The sequence below is a fragment of the Carcharodon carcharias genome, chromosome 5 (assembly GCF_017639515.1).
Source record: "Carcharodon carcharias isolate sCarCar2 chromosome 5, sCarCar2.pri, whole genome shotgun sequence".
NCBI classification, from domain to species: Eukaryota; Metazoa; Chordata; class Chondrichthyes; order Lamniformes; family Lamnidae; genus Carcharodon; species Carcharodon carcharias.
This window is the reverse complement of record NC_054471.1, coordinates 131,663,735-131,676,493: the sequence shown is the minus strand read 5'-3', so window position 1 is coordinate 131,676,493 and position 12,759 is coordinate 131,663,735. Positions and strand designations below refer to the sequence as shown.

Genomic DNA, 12,759 nt, shown 5'->3' with positions numbered 1-12,759 from the left:
CGTAACCCAATCAGAAGATTTTCCTTCTGATCGAACCCCATCTCCATGAGAGTCGCCAATCTCTCAGTGGAGGAAGTGTGAAGCTCTGCCCTGAGGTTCATGCCTTCACGTGCACTCTGCCTGGACTCCTCCATCACAGAGACCAACTGAAGCATACCCTCATGCATCCCTGCCATGGGCAAACACGATTCCTGCCACTTATCCTGCAGCTGCTGCACTGGTGACAACTCCAGAGGCACATCATCAGTGCCAGACTCAGCATGTGCCTGGTCCCCCGCAGTCCTCCGGCTGCTGGCACCATCGGCACTCTCTGTCTGTGCTATCTCCTCCAGTGAATGTGATGTGCCCTCTCCACTGTGCCCCGGGACACTAGCCGATGTTAAATTCCCCACCGAAGTGTTTGTGTCTGTGCCTGGTCGGCTGAAATGATGTGCCGCAAGTTGCACGTCTTGCACCTCAGGTGTGGAGGGGGTGCTCCGGTGCATATGGGCGCAGCCATGTGGTGGTGATGCTGAAATTAATAACATGGGCAGTGGATCAGTTAGCGTACAGTTAGTAACACCTTTCATCCTTTTCCTCCCCTGTCTCATAAGTCACTCGCCCTTCAAGACCCTAAGGAAACGAACATTGGTGGGGTGGAAAAGAGTCAAGAGGAGGCCCAAACATTGGACGTGCATACAGACAGGCTGGTCAGATGGCCTCAGGAATGCCACATGACATGTTATGTGCCATTGGAGTGGGGAGAATGCAGAGGTACCTGACCTGGATGCATGCTGGCCTGGATAGTTGCGGTGCTGAGGAAACATCGCAAACACTTGCGATATTTGCTGTGGATCACAGGAGATTGACAGGTCACATTATTGAACTTCATACTGTTAGGAGGGGCATAGACCGGGTGGGCAGAAGGCAACATTTCCACTTGGCGCAGGATGACTAACGTGGTAGCATTTATTTAAGTTGAGTGCCATGAGGTTGACAGCTGAGGTGCTGAGGACCTTTTGGACAGAGGAATGTGGGGCGCACTGGCTGAAAGGGTGGTGGAGGTACCAACCCCCTAAGATGCAAAACGTCTTTGGCTGTACAACAGCGATGCCATGGCATGTTAGGCCATGGGGATAGTGGTCACAAATGGGAGAAGGCGACTTTGGAAGATAGTGGAGAAGCGCATCCTCAAGAGGAAGAAGGAGCTTTGTGTATGACCCACACGTCTGACTGTATCAGTCTGTGAATGAACAGTGTTGCAGCATTAACGATTGCAGCAATCATCAGTGGTTTGGATGGTGAGAGACAGAGTAGATGAGACTGAGGACCTCAAATACCTGGCCGCTGGACCCCAGCCTCGCCACTACCTGCTGCCCTGGCCGCCTGCCTCCTCTCCAGCTCCATGGCCTGCTCCTTGAAGGTGCTGAGGCGCTGGATCAGGGCGTGCCCACCACCTGTCCTTTGGCGCTCCGGCTGATTGTGCTCAGTTTTTGCCTGCAGAACAGAGAAGAGGATTTATTGGGGCTGATCGTGTACTCTGCACGCGCACGCCGCACCCCAACCACAGTAGCCCATCTGAGGCCTCCAGCGGCTCCTGTCCACACTACTGGTGATGAGTCCCCAGAAGATAGTACAGCTGGTCCCAACCCCCTCCCCCAATAGCCATCTTGGACACATTCGGCGTCCATCACTTTGACTAGCACATGGGTCTTAGCGCCCATGGCAAGGAGGCGCAACTAGGTGCAGCGCCAAGGCCAGCAGGTGGCTCTTGGCCACGACACCTTGAGGCTCCCCTTCCACCATCTCATCACATGTGTTGGAGTTCTGAGTATGTGTCTAGCTGCATCCCCTGCAGGTTGCCCCCAGACTACTCAAATGAGACAAAGACCAACATATGCTGCGGGGAGAACCCATCTTCTCCTCAACCACTAAGGCTGATGTAAGCATGGTCACTATCTGTTTGCCCACGTAGCATGCGCCAAATGCCCAATGCAGTAACAACACAAAGACGTGGGGGGGTGGTGGTGTCTCAAAGGCTAAGGCTACCTGCTGGGTCAAATGGCCAAGGCTGACATGGTACTCACCCTTCCAGAGCGCAACAAATCATTGAATCTCTTGTGGCACTGCATTCCTGTGCACTGCACATCATCATGGGCGCTCATAGCATCACCCAACTCCTCCCACACTTGGTTGGTGACATGGGGGGCCCTCCTCCTCCCATCCTCTGGATACAAAATATCCTGCCGGCTGGACACCTCTTGGAGGAGGACAGCAAGGTAGGCATCGGAGAAGCGAGGGGCACAGTGGCCCCCCGTTGGCCTCTCCTGCAGCCTGCCCCCTCCTCCTGCTCCTGCTGTCTGACAGCAGTCTCTCTCCCTCTTCGAGTGGCCATGGTGCACTGCCTCAATGAGGCTGCCTGGCCACTCTTTAAACAGGCTGCCGGCTCCCCATTAGACCCGGCGGTCTGAGCACGCCCGCCTCCACAACTATTTTCCTGTTCTCCATGGGAGTCACTAACCAGCTGGGTGGGCCTTAACTGGCCCGTCCACGCAAAATGGCGGCACGGCCCATTTCAGCGGTGGCAATCGGCTGCCCGTCCGCCACTGAGTCGGTCAAGCCTGCCCACCTGTCAAGGGCAAAATTCTGTCCTCAGTCTTCTATTAGTTAGCCAATCCTCTATCCATGCTAATATACTATCCCCAACACCATGGGCTCATATCTTATTAAGTAGTCTAATGTGCGGTACTTTATTGGAAATCCTTTTGGAAATCCAAATATATTACATCTACTGGTTCCCCCTTTACCTATCCTGCTTGTTACCTCCTCAAAGAATTCTAATAAATTTGTTAGGTTTGCTTTCCTTTCATGAAGCCATGCTGACTCTGTTTGATTAGATTATGTATTTCTAAATGTGCTGCTATTACATCCTTTATAATAGACACCAACATTTTCCCAATGACATATGTTAAGCTAACTGGCCTCTAGTTACCTGTTTTTTTCTCTCCCTCCCTTTTTGAATAAGGGTGTTACATTGGCTGTTCTCCTATCCTCTGGGGCTTTTCCAGAATCTAAGGATTCTTGGAAGATTACTGCCAGTGGATTCACTATCTCTGTAGCTACTCCCTTTAATATCCTAGGATGCAACCCATCAGGTCCAGAGGACTTATCGGTCTTTAGCCCCATTAGTTTCCCTGGTACTTTTTCTCTAGTGATAGTTATTGTATTTATCTCTTTCCCCGCCCCCCCCACCCCCCATTTTGCCCCTTGATTTAGTATTTTTGGAATGCTATTAGTGTCTTCTATCATGAAGGCCGATGCAAAGTATTTATTCAACTTCTCTGCCATTTCCTGGTTCCACATTATTATTTCCCCAGCATCATTCTCTAAGGGGCCTGTGTTCACTTTGGCCTCTCTCTTCCTTTTTTATATATTTAAAGAAGCTCTTACTTGCTTGTTTACCCTCAAAATTTATTTTCTCCCTTTTTATTACTTTTTTGGCCATCTTTTGTTTGTTTTTAAAACTTTTCCAATCCTCTGGTCTTGTATGCTTTTCCTTTCACTTTGATACTGTCCTTAACTTCCTTGATTAACCATGGTTAGTTTATCCCCTTCCTAGAATCCTTCTTCCTCAATGGGATATATCTTTGTTGTCAGTCATGAACTATTTTCTTAAACGTTTGCCATTGTTCACCACTGTCTTTTCTGCTAAATTGCTTTCCCAGTCCACTCCAGCCAACTCTGCCCTCATTCCTTCGTAATTACCCTTATTTAAGTTTAGCACAGTTGTTTCCGACCCAAGTTTCTCACACTCAAGCTGAATGCTAAATTCTACCATATTATGGTCAATGTTTCCCAGGGCATCCTTTACTCTGAGATAATTTATTAAACCTGCCTGATTACACATTACCAGATCCAAAATAGCCTGATCCCTGGTTGGATTCATAACATATTGTTCTAAGAAACTGTCCTAAATACACCATGACTTCTTGCTCATGTCTACCTCTGCCAATTTGATTTTCCCAATCTACATGAAGATTAAAGTCAGCCATGATTAATGTACTACCTTGTTTACATGCCCTCATTATCTCCTGATTTATTCCGTCCTCAGTATTGCTACTGTTACAGACTGCACCCGCCAGTGAATTCTTCCCCTTGTTATTTCTTACTGCCACCTATATTGATTCTACACCTTCCGATCCAAGATCCTTTCTTGCTATTATACTTATTCTATTTCATACTAACAAAGCTACCCCACCGCCCTTTCCTTCCTGCCTGTCCTTTTGAAAAGTCACATATCCCTGAATATTTAGTTCCCAGCTTTGATCTCTTTGTAACCACATCTCTGTAATGGCTATAAGATCATATCCATTAACATCTATTGGTGCCGTTAATTCATTTATTTTGTTTCAAATACTATGTGCATTCAAGTGAAGGGCCATTAATTTTGCCTTTCTACCATTTTTCCCCCTTTGACCTTATTTGCTGCTGCTTTTTATGTTTGTACACTCTGTTCCTCCTGGTCACACTCTGTATTCATTACCTAAATAGCTGCCCTGCAAGGCTGCCATATCCTTTTTCTTTGTAAGCCTATGTATCCCCTTTCCAGAATGCCCCCCCCAACCTCAATTTAGTTTAAAGCCCTCTCTACAACCCTAGTTATTCAGTTCGCTGATGGATTTAGGGTTTGAATTGCAGCTCAGGGTTAAGTTGGGTGCTGAGGTTGTGCATAATCATATTCAACCAGAGAGCAGCCAGAAAGGGGATGCAACTGGGGGATAAGCATTTCTGGTAGGAGCCTAGGGGCTGGGAGAATGGTTTTAGTCTTGCCAACGTTATGTAACACAAGACGTTGATTTATCTGCACTTTAAAGATGGGCAAGCAGTTGGACATGGAAGTTTGCAGTAGAGTTCCATCTCCTCCACTGCAATTGAGGCTTGTCCATCTGCCCAATCAAATTAGAGATGCAGTGCTTTCAAGATACTCAGTTTTAAAATTTATCTAGCATTATGGTAGAAAGTAAATGGAGCCTGAGTCAGACAGGTGGAAGGGAAAGGGCTCTTTTTCCCTTTGTTCTCAGTATGTAGGAGATACAGGCAGGGCTGCATTTATTGTGCATGCCCAGTTGCTCTGAGAGTATTTAGAGTCAACTACATATTGTGGAATTGGAGTAACATGCAGGTTGCCTGAAAGACATTAGCAAGCTAGTTGGATTTTACAACAATCTGGCAGTTCACTCACCAAGTACCAGATTAATTGAATTCAATTTCACAATTTGTCATGGTGAATTTTAAATCCTCAATCTCCAAATTGTTAGTTCAGTATCATAACCACTTAGGCACTGTACATGCAACATCACTTCCAGGTGCACAATAGCTGTAGATCAGAAATACATTCTTAAAGCCTTGCATAGAAAGTTTGTTTAGCAGTCACCATGCTGGGTCAGAAACTGTAGTAATATTAAAATAAAGCTATACAGTAAATGAATCACATGGCACCAAATAACAATAGATATTTAAGCAAAAATATTTTGATAGTACTTCATTCTGTAAGCTAATAAAATCATCAATAATGAGATTATTATTGAGATAATAACGAGACAAAATTAAGATAACTTTCCAATAACATTCTGTACAACATTCCACCTTTTAATCCAAGATGACTGAGGATATTTGGATCAAACACTGGCCACATAATTGCCTTCAGAACAGTCTTATGTCTGTCTTGGCTTGTTGTCCAAATGGTTTGTTGTTAAAATTTGATATTTTTTTCTGCTGTCAGATAGGCTGATTGCACAGATATTTAAAGATTTTGGAAAGCAATCTGAAAGCAAATACCACAGTATTTTGACTTTCGCAGTTAAAAGCTTCAAGAGGTAGGAATGAGCATCTTACCCTGCCTTTGCCACACTTATAGTTTGCTGCTCCATTGCCTCATGGATGCTGCTTTTATCATGCTCTTTAATACTGTTAAACTCATCAATACAGCATAGCCCTCCATCTGCTAGAACCAGTGCTCCTGCCTCCAAATTCCACTCACCAGAGTCCTTTACTGCAGTCACAGTCAAACCTATAGGAAACAGAGGGAGCAAAACAACATATGTACATACTAATTTCACGTGGTGATTCACACGGGGTGTGAAAGCCAACTAGCGTACATTTCCTATTACTGTTTTAAAAATTCATCCATTCTCCAAGTGTGGACAGTGCTAGCAAGGCCACCATTTATTACCCATATCTTGCTGCTTTTTCACAAAGGGATTGAGTTTTCTTCTCAAATCACTGCAGACTTTGTGCTAAATATATCCTACAGTTTGTTCATAGGGTGTTTGAGATTTTTGATCCAGTAGCCATCATGAGCAATATGTGTTAATCTTGATGGTATGTGTTTCAAAGTTGTTGCTATTAAACTTCTAAACCATCAAATTTAAATTGGTGATCGTAGCACTAAAAATTACCATTACTGTCAATTACAAATCTACAGGCTGCTTCCAGTGTATTAAATGTGCTGGAAATTTTGGGCAGAAACAAATGCTCACTAAGTGGTTTGGACTTCATTAATGTGTATTAGGTAAATTATATGACAATAACCAACTAAGCAGTTCAGGTAATCTAACCAGTTTTTCACAATGGTTAAGTTTTATATTTGGCCTTTCTCATCTTTCCTCTAATGCTGCTACTGTCTCTACTGCTCTTACGCATGCCATCATTGTGAGAAAAGAAAGTTATGGCAAACCACCAATACAGACTAAATAATTTTCTGTGTATTTTCTCTGCAAAGTACCAATGACACCACACAGTTATTTTTTTCATTTAGCATCACAATTTTTTGACTACAGAAGCCATCCAACATATATAGCAGCCAAATTGCATTAGCACCAATGCACTCGCTAGAAGAGGTGGGGATAATATTCAGGTTATAGGGATTTGGATAACTGGACCAAAGTGTGTAGTAATTCAATCCCAATCTTAAAGTCATACATTTTGACCTTATTGTTTTACAATACTTTCACAAAACATGCAGCAATTTAGGACACAGAGAAGTAGTAGATGGAAGGAGTGTTCATGATTTGGTTCGATGGGCTGATAGTCAACTTGGGAATCCTTCCACCACCTCCCCACTATTCCCCATAGGGGACAAACATGTGTGAAGATACATTTAATAAAAAGAAGCATTCTAGTGAACGAATTTTGTGCAAAGGAGATAAATATTTCAGTAAAAATACCTGAACAAAAAAGGAGTTGGGGTTGTAATGTTAGAGTTATTAGTGTTCATCCTGGAATTACAAATAACCTTATCAATCATATTTGACAAATGGTGGCAACTGTACAAATCAGCAAATAGAGCTTTGTCCTCCCCTTTTCCACAGTACTGGACCACTTGGAATTAAACAATTTATTATGTGGTGTCTACCAATATGCACTGTCATTTCTGCAATAGTGATGCCATCTGGCATGTCTCTGAAGTTGAGATCACACCAAAAGGAAAATGTGGTAATTGAGTGAGTTCAAATAACTGAAAATTAAAATAAGAAGCACCCCAAGCCATGTAATCACTAGAAGAACTGCTTCTTATATAAATTGGATACAGACAGGCCATGAAAAGGTTACCTGCAAGTAACGTCTTCAAGCAGAATGTTACATTACTGATACAAAATAAATCAAAGCTGCAGAATCTATGATTTTGTTGACTACAACTTTTTAATGTCTTTCTTAGAGATTTTAAGCTAATAGCTAATAGTATCATGTCTTATGCAGCTTTTCCTACTGATAGTTTAATGGGATTTTTTCCCCTTAAACATGTAGCAAATTACCAGTTTATAAGAGCCATACATTCACCATGCACACCAAGACAAAATTTTGGATATGAAAATGAGGTAATAACATAATTCTGTACATATATTATTGAAGGAACTTCAGAAAATCAAATCAAGTTTGCTTCTTCCAACAAACCACATAACTTTTGATGTTATAAAGTTGAAAGGAATGAATATGGGCAAGAGGCAGGAGGAGATTGGCAATTGGTGGTGTAGAGGGTGATGTAATGTAATAATACGTTATTCCAGCCACAGTACTGGGGAGGTTGAAGGAATCATTTAAAATATGAACACAGTAAACTGCTCATGCTGAGCAATTTAAACCAGGAAAGCCCAAATCCAAATGCTAGTATGTGCTGGATTAACCCATCTCAGTAGTGGCAGCAGCTAAAATTGATCTGAAAGTCGGGAGGAGGGAGGCGAATAGGAAGAAAAAAAATGAGAGAAAATATATGTTAATGGCCCCAACAAAGAAAACATAATCTGGTTTAAGGTCAGAAATTAAAAGACCCACCCATCCACCCACCCAAGTAAATACTGAGGGCCAGGATTAAAATGAAAGTCAGATGCAAACGTATCTTCCAAGAAAAAAATAGATGACAACTTGTGTTATTCAGGAATTAACAATATAACAACAAACTGCATTTACAAAGATGCATATTTGTGAAATTAGTAGGTCAACAGGTAAACAGCCATCCTGGTTTTTTTCTGTTAAACTAGGCATTTGAGGTCCCTCATTTAACATCTTACAAGTCTTAAAACATTTTAAAAATATGAACCACGTTCCTTGTGAATTTTTTTCCAAAGAGAACAAATTCAATTCTAAACTTGACATTTTGAAACGGGAATAATCTTTATGGTCACCTTATCATATTATCCTTATCACCTCCCTTTGAACTTTAGGCAATGCATCAATACTTTTGTGGATACTATTACAATGTTTCCAAGCTTCCTTTATTCACAAGTTATAAAAGACTAAACTAACTTCTTTTGGTGATCAATTACTCTCAACTTCCATCTAAAAGACTTCATTTCACCATTAGCAACAGTTGGAAACTGTTAACAATTCCAGTGAACATCTGGTAATCACACTGAAATGTTATTTTCTTTCCATAACTATCAAATATGTGTTAATTTGCATTAACTTCCATTCTTCCATCATAATATCTACTGACCTAATTTTCTAGACCTTTGACCAGTCTCCCCTATAATAACCATTCCTTGATGTTATACAGAAAACTCTGATCACTGATATAGAAAGTCCAGTTTGCATAATTCTTTCTGGATGCACTTTTCTCAACCAGCTCTGGTGCCTCCCTTTACTAAAGTATACTATTGTATAACTACATTATTCTATTTTCCCTTTTATAATTAACAGATTCATTTTCTCTATGCTACACAACAAATCAGAATTAGTCAGGCCAAAATAAGTATTTAAAGAAAAATTCCAAACTAAACACTATAAAAGTGATTGCATATTGAGTGTACCATATATACATATTTCTTAATCATAAATTGCAAAATCTGTTAAGTGCTACAAGATTTTTTTATTCTATGGTATTTAATCATTTCACTTGCCTGCACTGGTAGATCCAATTCCAGCTGTCAGTACTGATCGAGGCACAATTTTTGCTGCATATTTAAGAAATTGAGATTTCCCAGTACCTGGATCTCCCACCAGTAAGAGATGGGGTTCTCCTTCAAAACAAAGAAATCAATGAACACATGTTCCTTTAATTAATTAGACACAATCAAACTGCACCAGGAAATTGAGCATGCATCACTCATTGACAGGTGAAACAGTTGGGTGCATTTAATGTGATGAGGCAAGCTTGGCCTGAATAGCCAAGTGGTTATGGTACTGGGTTTGTAACCCCCAGATCAAGAGTTCAAATCTCCCAATGGCAAACTATGAAACAATGTAACTTCATCTGAAACAGATGGAAACAGGTTTACTCAAAAGAGTATCAAGAGTTCAAATCTCCCAATGGCAAACTATGAAACAATGTAACTTCATCTGAAACAGATGGAAACAGGTTTACTCAAAAGAGTATCAAGAGTTCAAATCTCCCAATGGCAAACTATGAAACAATGTAACTTCATCTGAAACAGATGGAAACAGGTTTACTCAAAAGAGTATCAAGAGTTCAAATCTCACAATGGCAAACTATGAAACAATGTAACTTCATCTGAAACATGGAAACAGGTTTACTCAAAAAGAGTATCAAGAGTTCAAATCTCACAATGGCAAACTATGAAACAATGTAACTTCATCTGAATAGGAACAGATGGAAACGTGTTTGTACTCGAAAGAGTTACTGTGATGAGGCTGTGATCAAAGTCTCTAGAAGTAAATGACAATCATGGAAACACATCTTGGGAAAACAGGGATTGCACACACCTACAATTTTCCAAAAAGCAATATGTGGAAATATCATTCCTTCCAAGGGGTTGCAAGATTGTAGAATCATCACTTGTATTCAAATTTAATCTTTTTTGGGGGGGGGGGGGGGAGAAAAGAAAAAAATCACAAAGAAGTTGCCGTAATATATTTACTATCTAACGCTGTAAATAGTTCAGAATAGTATTCAAAACTATGGATTTATAAATCTCAGTATTTATATATGAACTTGTTTACTGGAATCTTATAATTTGTGCGGTGCTATGTTATAAGACAAGAACTTCACACATTTGTCTATCAGTGATTCTGTCCAGAGACACAGGTGCCCCAGTGTGTTGTGAAAGCATTTGTTAATTTGCTCTGTTCCTTTGGTGGACTCTAAGTTTGGGAGGTCTCTTATTTTTTGAATAAGCTGATTTAAGACTTGAATTTTAAAAAGATTTCGTTCTCATAAAAGTATATGTATTGATTAAGGATTTCAGTGAAGAGCTATACTTGTAGCGATGGATTGCTAAACAAAGGCATGGATTTTCGCACCCGGCTCAAGAGCGCAGACAAACCTAACCTGGGAGAACATGGCCTGGAAGGTTGGATTTTCATTTTGGGTGATGTGGTTCCCTGAGAGTCAGGTCAGGTGACCCCAAAATGAGTGCAGAGGATGCCGGGTGCCGAGGCAGACAGGGCACAGGGCAAGCCTTGATGCACCAGCACTGAATTGAAGTTTTTAAAAAAAACAGAAAAACATAAAACAGCCCTCACACTCCCTCTATCCCCATTGACTCCCCATGCGCAATCCATACCAACCCATGTCATCTCATGCCCCCACCCACCCTGGCCACCCATGCCTCATTGTCAAGCCCCATATGTCCAAACAAATTAGGAACAAGAGTAGGTCACTCTGCCATTCAATAAGATCATGATTGATCTGATTGTAACCTCAACTCCACATTCCTGCCATTCAGCAGTAAGGCTTATGCCAACCAGCAGAGTGAAATAGCAAACAATCACTTGTTAACACTCCACACAGTTTTTTCAAAGAGTAAAGGGCAGGAGTTTTAAATGCCTTGACAGCTCCCTTTGACAGTTCATCTTGACATCTTTTACAGTTGTTTTTTTACAGTTCTAATGAGTTTATGCACATTCATGCCTACTTTTAACAATCCCAAAGGGCACCTTCCCGTCCCAAAGGGTACCTGACCTCCTTAAAGGCGTCTCAGGGTCATATCCAAAGGAGTACATTACCAATCTGAACTCACAAGTTCAGACCTGCTCCTACCAGGTCAATTCTATCCATGTCAGATTTCAGACACCTCTCATACCAAAATCACACAAGTGGAGGCAGCTGCCGATTTCTATGGGCACGGCCTCTGTGACATGCACATGCATGTAACGCAACCCGACCCTATTCTCGCTGCCAGAAAAAAATAGTAGGTGCTGTGGTTGGGGTGGGACTTCCAACTTTCAGGCTCATCCACCATTTTCACAATGACAGAGGGGCTTTCCATCATTGTGAGAATCAAGACCAAAGGTTATGTAAGATGATATGCAGGTGTACTATTGGAAACATGTCAACTTCATGTCAGGGTGTTCCTTTTCTCTCCAAAATGGCCAATCAGGTCTCGCAGGAAGCGATGTTAAAACGAACCTCGCAATGCTCAACAAGATTACAAGCACTATTTATTTACCAACATTAAAGCCAAATGTTAAACAGGGAAACATTAAACGAGGGCTTACTGTACTCGCAATGAAGTTCTGAAATGAACAGCAAAATTTTAATTGAATCTGCTAAACATATTATGTTTGAATGTATCACATGATACATTACATACACATTCTTTATTGGATCACAAAATTCTCAAATTAAAATTCTCGAATTACTTCAATTTTTTGCTTTTGAAGACAAATTTAAACATCTACTGAAGGTCACCATTTGTTATAAAGATTGTCACAAATTAGTAAAGAAATGAAGAAGACATAAGCGGTATGTTATGACCAGAGTTAAGGAACCAATCATTGTCAATGGCTAAATACATCAACTTAACAGTTCTTAGAGGAACCCTCATTCGTTGAATGCTCCTCCATAGAAATTTCTATCCTTCCAAGAATCAGTATCGCAAGATTCAGACTGAATTTTATCCTAGTGTTGCCGAGTCTGCTGGTCGCTCTGGAAGAAGTTGGGAATCTGGCACAGGGAGGAAGCAGCCGCTGATCCCGTTTATGTGGCCGCAAATGTATATGGGTGATGTGGGCTTGCTGCTGGATCTCATGGCAGGGGCTGCTCTGACATCAGGAGACCTATGTCAGCTGATGCCCTGCAGCAGAAAGCGCCATATTTAAAGGGCAGATTGCCCTGTCCAAAAGCTGAAATTCTGCATGCAATCTTTCTGAGAGCGGACTGCAATTGAAGTGGTCAACATTGTCAGATGTGTGAATATCGCAACAGAAAGCTTTTGAGGGTCCAGGTAGAAGAAATCACCATCTTCCTAAAAGTTCAGTCCATGTCGTCAATGGATTCAGCTATGTTAAAAAGTATCACAATCCACCCAGCGTATCACCCCACGG

General features: G+C 41.6%; 1 protein-coding gene across 2 annotated transcripts in view; it reads right to left on the bottom strand.

Moving 5' to 3' along the window:
- Positions 1-12,759, bottom strand: part of mcm9 (minichromosome maintenance 9 homologous recombination repair factor) — a 63,054-nt gene that overhangs the window by 18,150 nt on the left and 32,145 nt on the right. For both annotated transcript variants that reach the window (XM_041188917.1, XM_041188916.1), the window contains exons 8-9: positions 9,375-9,494; positions 5,875-6,049 (exon numbers count right to left, since the gene is read on the bottom strand). In XM_041188917.1, the coding sequence (XP_041044851.1) occupies positions 5,875-6,049; positions 9,375-9,494 (295 nt within the window). The remainder of the gene's footprint in view (positions 1-5,874; positions 6,050-9,374; positions 9,495-12,759) is intronic.